Source organism: Tachypleus tridentatus, chromosome 1, assembly GCF_004210375.1.
Source record: "Tachypleus tridentatus isolate NWPU-2018 chromosome 1, ASM421037v1, whole genome shotgun sequence".
Lineage (NCBI taxonomy): Eukaryota > Metazoa > Arthropoda > Merostomata > Xiphosura > Limulidae > Tachypleus > Tachypleus tridentatus.
Window position 1 is genome coordinate 73028550 of NC_134825.1, and position 14270 is coordinate 73042819.

At 37.8% G+C, this 14270-nt stretch overlaps 1 protein-coding gene across 2 annotated transcripts in view; it reads left to right on the top strand.

Annotated features, from left to right (window-relative positions):
• Positions 1 to 1392: 1392 nt before the first annotated feature.
• Positions 1393 to 14270, top strand: part of LOC143252268 (uncharacterized) — a 40429-nt gene continuing 27551 nt past the window's right edge. The window contains exon 1 of one of the 2 annotated variants that reach the window (XM_076504155.1): positions 1393 to 1541. In XM_076504155.1, the coding sequence (XP_076360270.1) occupies positions 1485 to 1541 (57 nt within the window). In that variant the 5' untranslated portion in view covers positions 1393 to 1484. The remainder of the gene's footprint in view (positions 1542 to 14270) is intronic. The other variant, XM_076504145.1, reaches the window with a different exon arrangement.

Genomic DNA, 14270 nt, shown 5'->3' on the forward strand with positions numbered 1-14270 from the left:
GACTCAGCGGATAGTCCGCTACGTCTTTTCTATAAGAAAACACACACACACACTCCTTGTTGTGTAATTGTTGTGTTGTTGTTGTTTTTGGAATGTATTTTTGTTGTCTTCATGAGGCTCTCCGAAATTGTTGAGTATTAGCTGTTTATTTCTTGTTTACTTTTTGGAGAGGTTCGATCTAAAGAAGTATGTTTAATTATTCTTAATAATTTAGCCAGTTAATTTTTTATAGTTGAATTTCTATGAGAACTTTGTTGTGTATGTATTTGGTGCAAGATTAAGGAAACTACCAATCGGTAAATGGCCACTATCTGCTTTTTCATTCACATTGAATGACATAAAAGATAGAACACAAACACAGAGACCTGGTATGTCACTGGCATAATGAAAATTACTAGTACACGTTGGTGTTGTATCATTTAATAAAAATGTATCTATATTTTATATTTAATTCAGAAGACGTATTTCATTTGTGTCTGTTAGTTCTGCAGCCAAATCTCCTATAATTATATATTTGGTGTTGTGTGCTTTGGTATTACTTAGTAACTGTATATCAAGTGATGTGCTTAGAGAGCTGTAAATTTCTCCCTTTGTTGTTGTTTAGTTATTACGTTGTCGAATGGCACATAAAATAGTTCAGTTTATAGAGTTAATATATATTGTATTTACAGAGAGTTCTTCTGTAAGTAACAGCATTGTGTCTACATTTCTAAATTATGTGATAACTTGCCATGTCGAATTTTTGCTGTTTGTAAATCATAATTACGATAATGAAGATTATATCAGTTAAAGTACGATTTATGATGTCATCAATTTTGTGCCTCTTGGAAACAAAGCCGCCCTGTTTGTTAATATAAAGAATTATGAATATGTTCATTCTGTTAATATGTGTTTCGTGATCATGGTTATAAAGTGCGGTATTAATTGTTTTAAATTTCACACAAGTTTTTAGTAGTTATACATAGTTTTAGCTGACGTGATCATTTGACATACAAGAATTGAGGTGAAACGCTGCGAATAAAATAAACAAAAGTTTGACAATGTACAACCGATAAAAACTTGTGTGAAATTTAAAAACGTAGTTATTTCTAATATTTGGTTGTTTTACTTTTGTAATGAATGTGATTATAAAGTGGTCTAATATATATTTGTTTGTGTTTGGTCTGTTTATTTCTTGTATAATGTCATCTACCATGTTTGTGATAGCTGTTGTCAGTTGTGTCGTTGCTATATCGGCGTTTCGGCGTAGTGCACAACCTGTGAGGATCAGGTTCATTCGAACCTCTCCCTCCAAACTGTTTTGTGCTTCTATTTGGCAAGATTTTTTAAAATTCCGCGGTTATACCACGTGCTTCTGTTTTAGCCCACTGGCGGCGTTAAAACATTTGTCACGTGACCCACGCTGTCCTTCAATCTACCGGAGCGTGGGGAATAAAGTAATCATCATTTTTACTGGATTTTCTTGATTTTAACTCAGACAGACAATGTCTGAAATGAAGACTGAAGTCCAGTATGAATCAACTATACAAACAACACAGAAGGTTAGTGATGTAAAACCAGCTATTTAAGAATATATATCTGTTAATGGAAAATATTTGTTTCACACTGTAGGTTAGAGTTCGTAACTCACACTAGTTAGCAATAGCATTACTCGTTCAGTAGTGTTAGTACCAGTGGTATCGCGTATATAGTACACAGTATATTTAGGGTATATTGTATGTGAAATTGAATGACTACGAATATTATAGGAATAGTATCGCTTTAATTTTTTTGTATTGGCATTTTACCTGGAGTGTTTTTTAGTATTTTTATTAAAATAATTTTTAAAATTTCCATCTTTTAAAAATGGATTAAGTTAGTTTTTCAAGGTGAAACATTATCGAATATTTTTTATTCCGTCGACAACCATTATGGCGGGCTTTATTAAAGAATGCGTAGCCCGCTCTGTTGTTAGTGCTGCCATCTGGCAATAGTAGTACAACAAGAATGATTTAATATATAAATATTTTGTAGTTTAAAAATTAAAATTATTCAAATTTACTTATTTGTAAATCTTAAGACTCTAAACAGAAATAAGTGCTTTCAACAAAAAGTATTTTATTATAAATTTTACCCACAAAAGGATATAAATCAACTTTGGTAGTGTCTGTAATTCCAAGTTTTCAAGTGCGTTTGTTAGTACTGTTACAAACAAAGATGTGTCGAATACAAAAATTATTATTTTTTTCTATTAGGGACAAGTTGAATTAACTTTGAAATTTAATTCATGGTTATGCGGAATAATGACAAAAATAGCATAGATCAAAACGTTGTACAATATAGTTTTTGGATAGATGATGTGGAAGTTCGGTAAACAGCATGAATAATGCAAAACAAATTTATCTGTGATAATGAAATTAATTATGGAGTTGACTAAATCAGTAATACTTAACTTCCTTATGTGTTTAAAGTCTGATGTCAGTTTTGGGGCATGATCAGCCTGAATACACAGCTGTAAAGCGATAGAGCATTTTGCTTTTTATGTTTAACATTTAGATTTGGGCCTATACCTCACTGAATGTGAAACCCTTTGAAATTTTGTTTCCATGCTAAAGGAGTTTTTTCGTACTGATCAAAACACAGGCTCTCCTCTAACCAATTAAGAGTTCTGTCACAGCGTGTTTGTCAGTGCACAAGTTCAAATCGCTTGACTCTATTCCTAATTTGAAACCACTAATGAAAGGGAATGAATCGATTGGAAGCAACGTGTTGCAAGAGCCTTTGTATGTTACTTAATTATTTATTAACAAAGATATTTTTCTTTATTTTTCTATTTTATTTTCAAAATCACCAGAAAATATTTTGAATATTCACATACTGAAGAATGATATTAATCTTTTTAACTACAGGTTTTCAGAACAAATCATATAAAAGCTTAATTGTGTTATTAAGGTTTCCCGCTGGTAGAGCGGTAAGTCTACGGATTTATACGCTAAAATCAGGGGTTCGATTCACCTCGGTGGACACAGTAGATAGCTTGATGTGGCTTTGCTATAACAGAGCACACAAACGCTAGCAATACTATATTTTTAATACAAAATGTACAGTTTACTGCGATATTTAAAAGAGTGAAGATAGGTATTTTGCATAAAAGTAATTGGGTCTAACATTATTGTCCCATTTCTACTCTACTCCGTTTTTGTGACATTTAATGATCAGCCCTAGTCTTTGTGACAAAACAGTGTAAATTTCACATTTCTCTTAATTTTCCATTTTGGATTCAAAATCAGAGGTGCGTGATGAACGGCATTTCAGTTCTGTTTTTTGTCTTTCACAAGTCATTTTCCAAAGGGCCTACTATTTGTTTTCTGCTTCGAACTATAGCAACGTAAATAGGGCTTCTTTGCAGTTATCATACCAAGCCAAAAAAAAAAAAATCAAGGAATCCCTATTAATTAATTAGATGAGCAGTTTGACTAAATTTTGAGCGGGAAATTGCCCATCCAGATCCTGTGAAAGTCTATAACTTGTAGTACAAATAAAATTGAACTCTTAGTTCATAATAAGCTTTCTTTTCGAAGATCTTATAATGTACTATAAAGGTTTTTAAGTTGTTTGGAGGATACTTGTTTCCCTTGAAAACACGGAAAACATGAACAAACTGGCAAAAAATGAGCAAAATCATTTGCTAGAATTTCTAGTAGCGTACATTCTCTAAGAAAGTTATTTAAAGCAGGGAAAGTGGATCGGAAGTTAGGAGTCGAGCCAAGAAACTTCGTTTTGTCTGTGTATTATTAAGCACAAAGCGACACAAAGGGCGATCTGTGCTCTACCCTTCACGGGTATCGAAATCCGGTTTCTAGCAGTTGACAAACTTAGTAGAAATGACAAAACAGTTGGCTGCGACTCTTTTTATTCAAAGCAGCCCATTTCACAGTATATATATGTGGTCAAAATTTGTGATGACTGAATTTAGTACATTTAGTTTTATATTAAATTTTGCTTCTATTGGAAGACTGTATTTTACATCAAGACGTAGGGAAATGCTCTAGAATATTCAGATTATGAAATGCTGCTCTATTCAGGCTTAAGTGCTTATTTTAACCCTATTATAAAGCGAAAGTTAAATGGTATGAATCAGAAAAGAGCGGGAAACTTAAAACAGCAGTTATATTTTTATTCACTGTATTGTAACTGGATATGATTGCATATTTTGGTTATTATGGGAAACAAGCCAAATCATTGAAAACTTTATTTATAGTGTTTAAGTTATATAATTTTGTTGTAGTGTAAGATTTGACCAAACTTGTTTGTTTGTTTGTTTTGGAATTTCGCACAAAGCTACTCGAGGGCTCTCTGTGCTAGCCGTCCCTAATTTAGCAGTGTAAGACTAGAGGGAAGGCAGCTAGTCATCACCACCCACCGCCAACTCTTGGGCTACTCTTTTACCAACGAAAAGTGGGATTGACCGTCACATTATAACGCCCCCACGGCTGGGAGGGCGAGCATGTTTGGCGCGACGCGGACGCGAACCCGCGACCCTCGGATTACGAGTCGCACGCCTTACGCGCTTGATAAGTTAGCATGGCAATTTTCATCTGATTGGTCAGCTCGTTCAGGAGATATATCCACATACCGAAAGGCAGAAAGTTTTCTTTGGTATTGGATAGTTACCGCACCGGTATGGCTTAATACATATAGCGCATATTGAAGAATGCCTACACCCAATTTTTTGATACTCTGCTGGCCAAAATCTTAAGGCCAATGACATAAAGAAAAATGCATTTTGCGTTGTAAGACTCAACCACTTCTTTGAGTAGAGCTTCGAAAGACGAAAAGAAGAAAATGAGAAATAAAAATAAAAAACGTTTTTAGCATTTAATAGGGAAAATGGGAACACTGTGAAATTAGCCTAAATACTAGCTGGTGAAATGTTTAAGACCATACTGAAATGAAGTGTTAATCGGTAAACACGTAACAATACTTAGTCATTTGTGTTACAGCATTAGCGTTGTCAACATCTCCCACTGACATCTCCTGTGTTACATTGGGTAAAAACATGGCAAAAGCTAAAAAGTGGACAGAGTTTGAACGTGGCAGAATTGTCGAGCTGCAAAAGCAAGGTCTCTCTCAACGTGCCATCGCTGGTGAGACTGGGCGTAGTAAAACTGTTGTTGCAAATTCCTTAAAAGACCCAGAGGGATACGGAACGAGAATTTCAAATGGTCGGCCCAAGAAAATTTCGCCGGCGTTGAGCAGGAGGATTCGATGTGTTGTACGGCAAGACACCAGCCGATCGTCGAGCCAGATTAAGACCCTTACGAACGCAGAATGCAGCTCAAGAACAATAAGACGGCATCTACGAGAGAGAGGCTTTAAAAACCGTAAACGTCTTCAAAGGCCACGTCTCCTTCCACACCATGAAACAGCTCGGTTAAACTTTGCTGAAAAGCACCAAACATGGGACGTAGAAAAGTGGACGAAGGAATTGTTCTCTGATGAGAAAAAATTTAACCTGGATGGTCCAGATGGCTTTCAACGTTACTGGCACGATAAGGATATCCCAACGGAGACATTTTCTACAAGACACAGTGGAGGAGGTTTCTTCATGATCTGGGGTGCTTTCTCCTTCCATGGAACAATGGAGCTTCAGGCTATACAGGGGAGTCAAACAGCAACTGGCTACATTGGCATGTTGGAGAGAGCATCCTTATTGACTGAAGGCCCTCGCATATGTGGAAATGACTGGATCTTTCAGCAGGACAACCCTGCAATCCACAATGCCCACAGGACAAAGGACTTTTTCATGGCGAATAACGTGATTTGTTTGGACCATCCAGCGTGTTCACCCGAACTGAACCTCATTGAAAATGTTTGGGGGTGGATGGCAAGGGAAGTCTATAGAAATGGACGTCAAAATCAAACAGTGCATGATCTTCGTGAAGCCATCTTCACAACTTGGTATAACATTCCAGCCAGCCTTCTGCAAACGCTTATATCGACCATGTCAAAGCGAATGTTTGAAGTTATTCGCAATGACGGCCGTGCAACTCACTACTGAGACCTTTTGTTGGGCATTTCCTACCCTGTTTAGGACTTCTTTTTGGTATGGTCTTGAACTTTTGACCAGTTAGTATTTAGGATAATTTCATAGTGTTCACATTTTCCCTATTAAATGCTAAAGAAGTTTTTTATTTTGATTTTCCCTTTTCTCATTTTCATTTTTTGAAGCTCTACTCGAATAAGTGGTTGAGTCGAACTACGCAAAATGCATATTTTTTCTTCATGTTCATTGGCCTTGAGATTTTGGCCAGCAGTGTATTTGACTCTGACCCGCTTCGAGAGAAAACAAACAAAATGGAAGCAATTTCCTGATTCCCCACTATTTATTCACCAGAACTGTAACTGTTACTTTATGATCGTTTCACTTAATCTGTTACATTTTCGAATGTAATTGTGTATCACTCGTTCGTATGTTGTACAGACATACCAAAACCATTAAAAACAGTACCTACAAATATAGAAACTAACCCTATAATAAGAGATGTATAAAAACAACAAACATCGATTTCGTCTGAGAATACCAAAACCTTAAAAATCATGAAGATAGCACCACTCTTTTCATTGGCCAGGTAGTTAAGGCATTCGACTCGTCATACGAGGGTTACGGGTTCGAATCTCTGTCACACCAAACATGCTCGCCCTTCCAACCGTGGGGGCGTTTTAATTTGACAGTCAGTCCCACTATTCGTTGGTAAAAGAGTAGCCCAAGAGTTGGCGTTGGGTGGTGATGACTAGCTGCCTTCCATCTGGTGACTAGATCTAGTCTTGCACTGCTAAATTAGGGACGGCTAGTGTAGATAGCCCTCGTGTAACTTTGCGCGAAATTCAAACCAAACCACACTTTTTATAGAAGTAATCGATAAACATGTAATTCTACATATAATCCGTATCTTCAAGAACACTTCTCACAATTTCAATAAAATACAAATATAGTTATGGTACCAAATAAGGTAGGCTTAACTAGGTCGTACGGTATAACCTATATTAACTTATTGTAAGTGTACTTGATAAAGTATTTGTGTTAAATACGTTTCTGTTAATACGATCCACAGGAAAATAACGTTTACTAACGAACGATTTCGTGGACCATAATGCGACTAAACTGAATGAAGTGGTAAATAGCACGAAATGTTATAAGACCCTGTTTGAGAAAAAACCCGTTAGGGACTTGTACTACTTGCGAACCTTGAACTTACATTGGCGACATACATGTGTTTTACGGATAACCCGCTTAGAGAGACCGTAACAGACGAACAAAACTTTCAAATTTACAAGTATCTCAACGCTACTGGCAAAAATACAACCAAAACTGGAAAAAAAAATAAGTGCACATGTCGTTATACTTGTTTAACACGACTGGAAGAGCTATAAAGACGAAGACAAGCGTCTCTGACTGCTTTAGTCCTAACTCTTATGGCCTCTACTTCATGCGACCTGTACAGGAGGTCCAGTATAGGCGGGACAATTAATTAGGATATATTTGTTGTTGTTTTTTTTTAATTTTGCGCATAGCTACACGAGGGCTATCTGCGCTAGCCGTCCCTAATTTAGCAGTGTAAGACTAGAGGGAAGGCAGCTAGTAACCACCACCCACCGCCAACTCTTGGGTTACTCTTTTACCAACGAATAGTGGAATTGACCGTCATATTATAACGTCTTCACGGCTAAAAAAGCGAGTACGTTTGGTGTGATGGGGATTCGAACCCTCGATCCTCAGATTACAAGTTTAGTGCCCAAACCACCTGGCCATGCTCGATCGATAAGTACAGAAACATTGAATAGTTTAGTCTAGCGACACAAAACTGTTGTCTATAGCTAAAAAAAGAATTTGCAAAGATTGCTAAAAACGAAAAGAGTCGATCTTTAGATAGCCGTATATTTTCTGACCACGATATAAGCGATGAAGAACCCAGTTTAGAAAGGTTAAAAAAAAAATAAACACACAAATAACACTTTGGATGTAAATATTTGTAACACAGGACACAAACATAAATAAAATAGACAACGATGATCTTAAGCTTGTTATTAAAAATCAACGTAAACCATCAAAGAACAAACAAAACACACAGAAAACACGCATAGAACCACCTAAGTATGCAGTCATAACAGAAGACATTCCAGGTTCTTATGAAGAACCAGAACTGGCTCCCGAAGCAAGAAGATGCAAACTAAAATCAATGACATAAAACACTTCGCCAAGGTCAGCGTTCTAGTGATAGGAGCAGAGCTGGCTGACCTATATAGTCTTCTCCAGGATTGGCCAGAAGATAAAGGAAACATTAAGGCACACTTATCAGGGATGAAAATCGATATAAAAATCATTCATAATCAGTGGTACACGTTATAACATTATAACATTTAAGTACAACAGGAGGAACTAATACAAAGAGGCCTGGCATGGCCAGGTGGTCAGGGCTCAAAGATCGGGGCTCGAATCCTCGTCACACCAAACATGCTCGCCTTTTTAGCCGCGGAGACGTTATAATATGATGGTCAATCTCATTATTTGTTAGTAAAAGAGTAACCCAAGAGTTGAATGGGGATGGTAATGACTAGCTGCTTTCCATTTAGTCTTACACTACTAAATTAGGGACGGTTAGTACAGGTAGCCCTCGTGTAGCGTTGCGCAAAATTCAAAAAACAAACGGATACAACCAGGAGGAACTAATACAAAATCAACACAGTCACAAAAGTCGAAAGGATCACGTTAAGCAGAATATAAAAACCACAAACATTATCAAAGTAATTACGGCTAACACACAAAATATTCAGAGTTTAATATCAAATGGTATACTCTGGTATTACAAGTTCCGGACATGTGGCAGCAACCTACATATTGATATACAAGTTGGTCTTACTTCCAAGAAGGACGAGACCGAAGATATAATAATTTAAACATGTAATGTATTGATTGTAACTGAAACTGTCAAATAAGAATAGTTATCTTAAATGTATTGGATGTGCTTTTGATTGAAGTAATATGTTAATCAACTCTCTTTGTGACACAGATAACGTTTGAATCAATGAATGAACGTAGAATAATAGATATTCAACTATCAAATAGTAATTGTAATATAATAAGAGGAATATATATTGTTCTTCCTCTAAAACAGTATATATTGACTAAGTTAAATCAATATAATAAAAACCGTATAATAACAGACAATTTTAATAGCAAAGATTTTGGATGTAATAAAAATATGCAGAACAGCAGAGGCGTAGATTTTTTACACCCGATGGGGGGAATGATTTTTGCAACCACTTATGTGGACTGTTCAATTTGCAAATTGGTAATCTCAGATTACGTGAACCTGAAAGCTGTAAACATGCAGTCACAGAGTAATCTTGTTGCCATGATACTTGCATGTATACTTAGGCCTACTGACTGATACTTACGAACTATCGCTTAGATTGAAAAACTTGGAAGCACGCCTATATTAAAGATGTACATTTCGGCTACTGAAAAAGCCTACATCTAGGCCTAATTATGTAATTCGATTGGTAAGAACACGAGAATCACAATAACAAACACACTTTGTAGGCCTGTGATGCAATAAAACAATTCAACAGACCAAACTGTAGGGGGATGATTGTATGCACCATACCCCCACCTGAAATGAAGGGGTGACGTATCCCCCTCATCCCCCCAGGATCAACGCCCCTGCAGAACAGAAGGGAATTACTGGAATTTTTAAACACATTCTCATACTAAGTTTTCCAATTAATCTCTTCAGTTGCCCTCGGTGGACACAGCACATAGCCCGATGTGGCTTTGCTTTTAGAAAACAAACCAATTAATCTCCAAAAGTTACACATTCGAAAATGGAAGTCATTACTTCTGTTAAACATTACAGAAAATAAAGCTCCAGGTGAGGATAATATACAGTCCATTCTCAAAAGGGGTATTTAAGAATTACTTGACCATATAACAGCGTTATTCAGTATACCCTCCAACCCTGGTTATATTCCAGTTTTTTGGAAGCAAGAAAATATTCTTATGTTTTTAAAGGAAAGAAAACCAGTGAATACAACAGGAAGCGACCGACCAATTAGTTTGGCTAGTCATATAAGTGTAGTCTTTGAAATAATAATTAGTAATGGGTTTTCTAATTTTCAAAATTATCTGAAGATTAAAACGATTGCAGATCATTTCGACAAACAACATGCAGTTTAGTTAGATTAACTGAAGCTCTGTAGTAGATAGTTTTAACCAAAAGAAATGCACTGTCGCCTGCTCTCTTAATACAGAGAAAGCATTCGATATTGTATGTGTTTAATTTAGTTTTACTTTAAGTTCACTGTTAAGGGGCGAAAAAGGTGAGTTTTTACCTTTTCTTTATACCCTGTTACACAGTCACCATTTCAGCTAGACTCAATAACTCAATTTCTCATTCTGCATTCCTTATCTGAGAAGAATTTAGGGCAGATGTCCCCTTTTTCATGGAAAAGGGATTAGAGGGGCTTGCTGGCTCCCCAAGTCAGTGAGGAATCTGTGCTCTAAAGACACCTTGGTGAAATCATTTTCAACACAACACCAAACTCCTCCTAAGTTTGAAGAGGATTGGGAATATACCCATTGAGGAGTTATTGTTGAGAGGGAATTGAAGAACCTCCCGAGTCGGAGATATTAACTGATTTTTTCAGCCGAGGCGTTTCTGCAGTATGTCAAATCTCCACTTGCAAAGACAGAATTATGATGCCTACTGGTGCTCTGATTTTGACGTTTACATCATCACATTCACTCCACACTCAATGCAGGTGATCTGAACTAAGGTATGACCATACATTCCCAACCCACTCAGATGTTTCCAATGCCATCGGTTTGGTCACTCTAAGACATCATGTCATGTCTCTTTAACATGTGCTCATTGTGGTGGGAAGACCACGATGCATACGAATACAAATTAGAACCATACTGTGTTTTTAGTAGTGGTTCACACCCCTCTTACTCTACTTCTTGCCCTAAGTGCATTGAGGAGAAAGAGGTACAATGTTTAAATGCTGTGAACAATATTTCATATCCAGAGGCTCAGAAGTTATTGTCCCTCACTCCTCCTTGGACATATGCTGATGCACTCTGTTTCACAACTACAGTGGGATTGCAGACAAAGCTTTCCATACCTAAACCAGAGTCATTTTCAAGACATCTGAAGAGTCGTTTTGACCTCCATGGTTAAAAGAGGTGATGAGTTTACATCAACTCTCATCTCTGTCCTGCCACTCCTCCTGGTGACTGCACAGGTCCACTTCCTTTGGCTCCAGGTTCTGGTGTTTTCTCGGATTCATCTTTTTCTCCAGCTCCGAGATGCAAAATGAACATTCGTTCACACCTTCAGTTGCTGGAATCTTCTTCCACAGACAGAGACCTGCTGACTTGATCCAGGGCAGGATCCATAGAAGTTGATCGACTTTCATCTTATGAAGAAAAAAACGTGGTCGAAAAGAGAAGGGCTCCCTGTACCATTACCTTCCACATAAATAAAAATGGCCACTTTGATAACGTGGAACTGTTGGGGGTTTTGTTCAAATGTAGATGATATTAAGGATTTGATTGATTCTTATCACCCTGTGTCTCTCACCTTACAGGAAACGTTTCTGAAACCTGTTGATGCAGCCATCTTTTAGTAGTTTTCTTTGTACAGAAACGACAGGTTGTGTGATGGATGAGTGCATGGAGGAGTGGCAGTGCTGGCTGATCAGCATGTGCCTGATCTGTCTTTGCCACTAAATGCACCCTTGATGGGAGGGGTTATTCCATAGAGTGTATATTCTCAGATCACAACCTTTTTGTGTTCAGTACTGGTTCTTATATTTATTTTTATGCACCTTGTCATAGTCTTTTTTGCTATTGATTTCTTTATCTACCTCCCTTCAATTTCTTCTTACTTTTCTTGGAGTATTGATAGTAACTTTGAGGGCAGTAATCATTTTCCTATCATTTTGAGAAAGACTGGCCGTGGTAGCTGCCATCCGACCCACATACTTTGATGGAAGTTGGACCAGACCAACTAACCCTCTTTCACTGTTCTTTTGGAACTTGATTCTGTCAACATTTTAAGCCATTGATAGACGACTGCATGGCAACAGTGACTGACTGTTTTGTCCAGGCAGCTGCTCAATGTATTTCTGAAACCTCAACATGTTTTCCATGGTATACTCATCCATGGTACAATCCTGTTTGCCATATATTGCAGAAAGCCTGGGATACCTTTCATAGGCATTCCACACTTTTAAGCTGTATTGTTTTTCAGCGGGTTTATGCACGTGTTCAGCAGGTCAGACGTCAAAGCCAGAAGGAATCTTTGATTAAGCATACAACTAGCATCTCTTCTACCACCAGTTCTGAAGCCATATGGGACAAGATTTGAAAGGTCCATGGGCAGTATACTTCTGCCTCCTTTGATCTTGCTCTCTGATGGCAGAAAGCTGCTAATGCCCTGAACATTGCCAGTACTCTCGATGAAAGCTTTTCTCGTGCATCTAGCACTTTGCTTTATTCCCTACCTTTTACGCCATCAAGACTCAGGCAGAGCAATTGCCTCTTTTTCAGGCTGATCATTTCTATAGCTATAATTGCTCCTTTAAACTGGTGGAACTCAAACTTGATCTTCATCAGTCTGGCAGTACATCAGTCGCACCTAATGATATTCGCTGCGAGATGCTATTCTGATTATTTTTAACTGGATCTGGCAGAAAAATGCTTTTCCTGGTGCTTGGTGTTGGGCTATTGTCTTTCCTTTTTCCGAGCCTGGGAACAATTCCAAGAATTCTTCAAACTATCGTCCAATTGCTTTGATGAGCTGTCTTTGTAAGATCTTATAGAATATGGCTAAAGCTTGTTTTGTTTGGTTCCTCGAAGCAAACAACCTCTGCTCACCCACCCAGTGTGGGTTTTGACAACAGCACCCTATCACGGACAACCTGATTCGACTTGAAACAACAATCAAGGAAGCCTTTTTGAAGCAACAATGTCTTGTTTCTGTTTGTTTTTTACCTTGAGAAAGCTTATGATACTATGTGGGGATATGACATTTTGCAAGACCTTCACTCATATGGGTTGCATGGCCATTTGCCCATTTTCATCAAACATTTTTTCATGGACCAGTGATCCCGAGTTAACGTGGGTTCAACACTTTCTCATTCTTTTCCACAGGAACTTGGAGTCCCTCAGTGCTGTGTTTTGATTGCCACACTTTTTATTATAAAGATTAATGCCATTATTGGACAATTTCACCCAACAGTTGCAAACATGCTCTGTGTCGACGATTTCCACATCTCGTGTCAGTTGTCTAGGATGTGGTCTATTGAACATCAGCTACAGACTGCCCTCAATCATTTACTGAAGTGGAACACAGTAAACAGTTGTATCTTCTCTCTCTAAAACTGTTTGTATGCACTTTTGCCACCAATGGAGTATTCACCTCAATCACAAGCTCCATGTTGGTGAAGTTATGCTTCCTGTGGTCCCTGAGGGAAAGTTTTTGGGCTTTTATTTGACCATAAGCTAACTTTCATTCCACACATCAAGCAAATATGCGTCAAGTGTACAAGGGCACTGAATGTTCTCTGTATCCTCTCTTTCACCTCTTGGGGAGCATATCAATGTTCTATTCTGATGATCTATTGTGACTTCATTTGATCAAAACTGGACTATTTGTCTTTGGACTGTGATTCTTCCTGAAGCTTGGTTTTGAAGATGTTGGATCTCATTCATCATCTGGGGCTTTGGCTCTGCACAGGGTCTTTCTGCACTTCTCCAGTCCAGAGTTTGTACACTCAGTCTCCTGAACCTCATCTTCGTCTCTGCCATTTGCAACTGTATGCTTCAAAACTTTGATCCTTACTATAGCATCCCACTTAGCATCCCTTCCTCAGTGGGCCATGCTTGTTCAGAATAGATGGTTTGCCGTTGTTCCTTTTGGCCTTTATGCAGGTGCAGTTGGCAAAGTTGGGTCTATTCTTGGATGACACAGTTTCTACAAATCAGCCCATCCCACCATGGCTTATTACCATTTTTAAGTGTGACCTTTTTTGAGTCATATGAAGAAGGCAGATACTTCCGATTGGAAGTACCATATTGTATTTGCTAAACATCTTTTAAACCATCCTTCCATTCCCATTTATACAGGTGGTCCTAAATCAGGTGACTCTGTGAGATATACCATGGTTTGTTGTGATTTGGTGGTTACACATAGGGTCCCCTTTTACAGTTTCTTTGTTCACTGCTG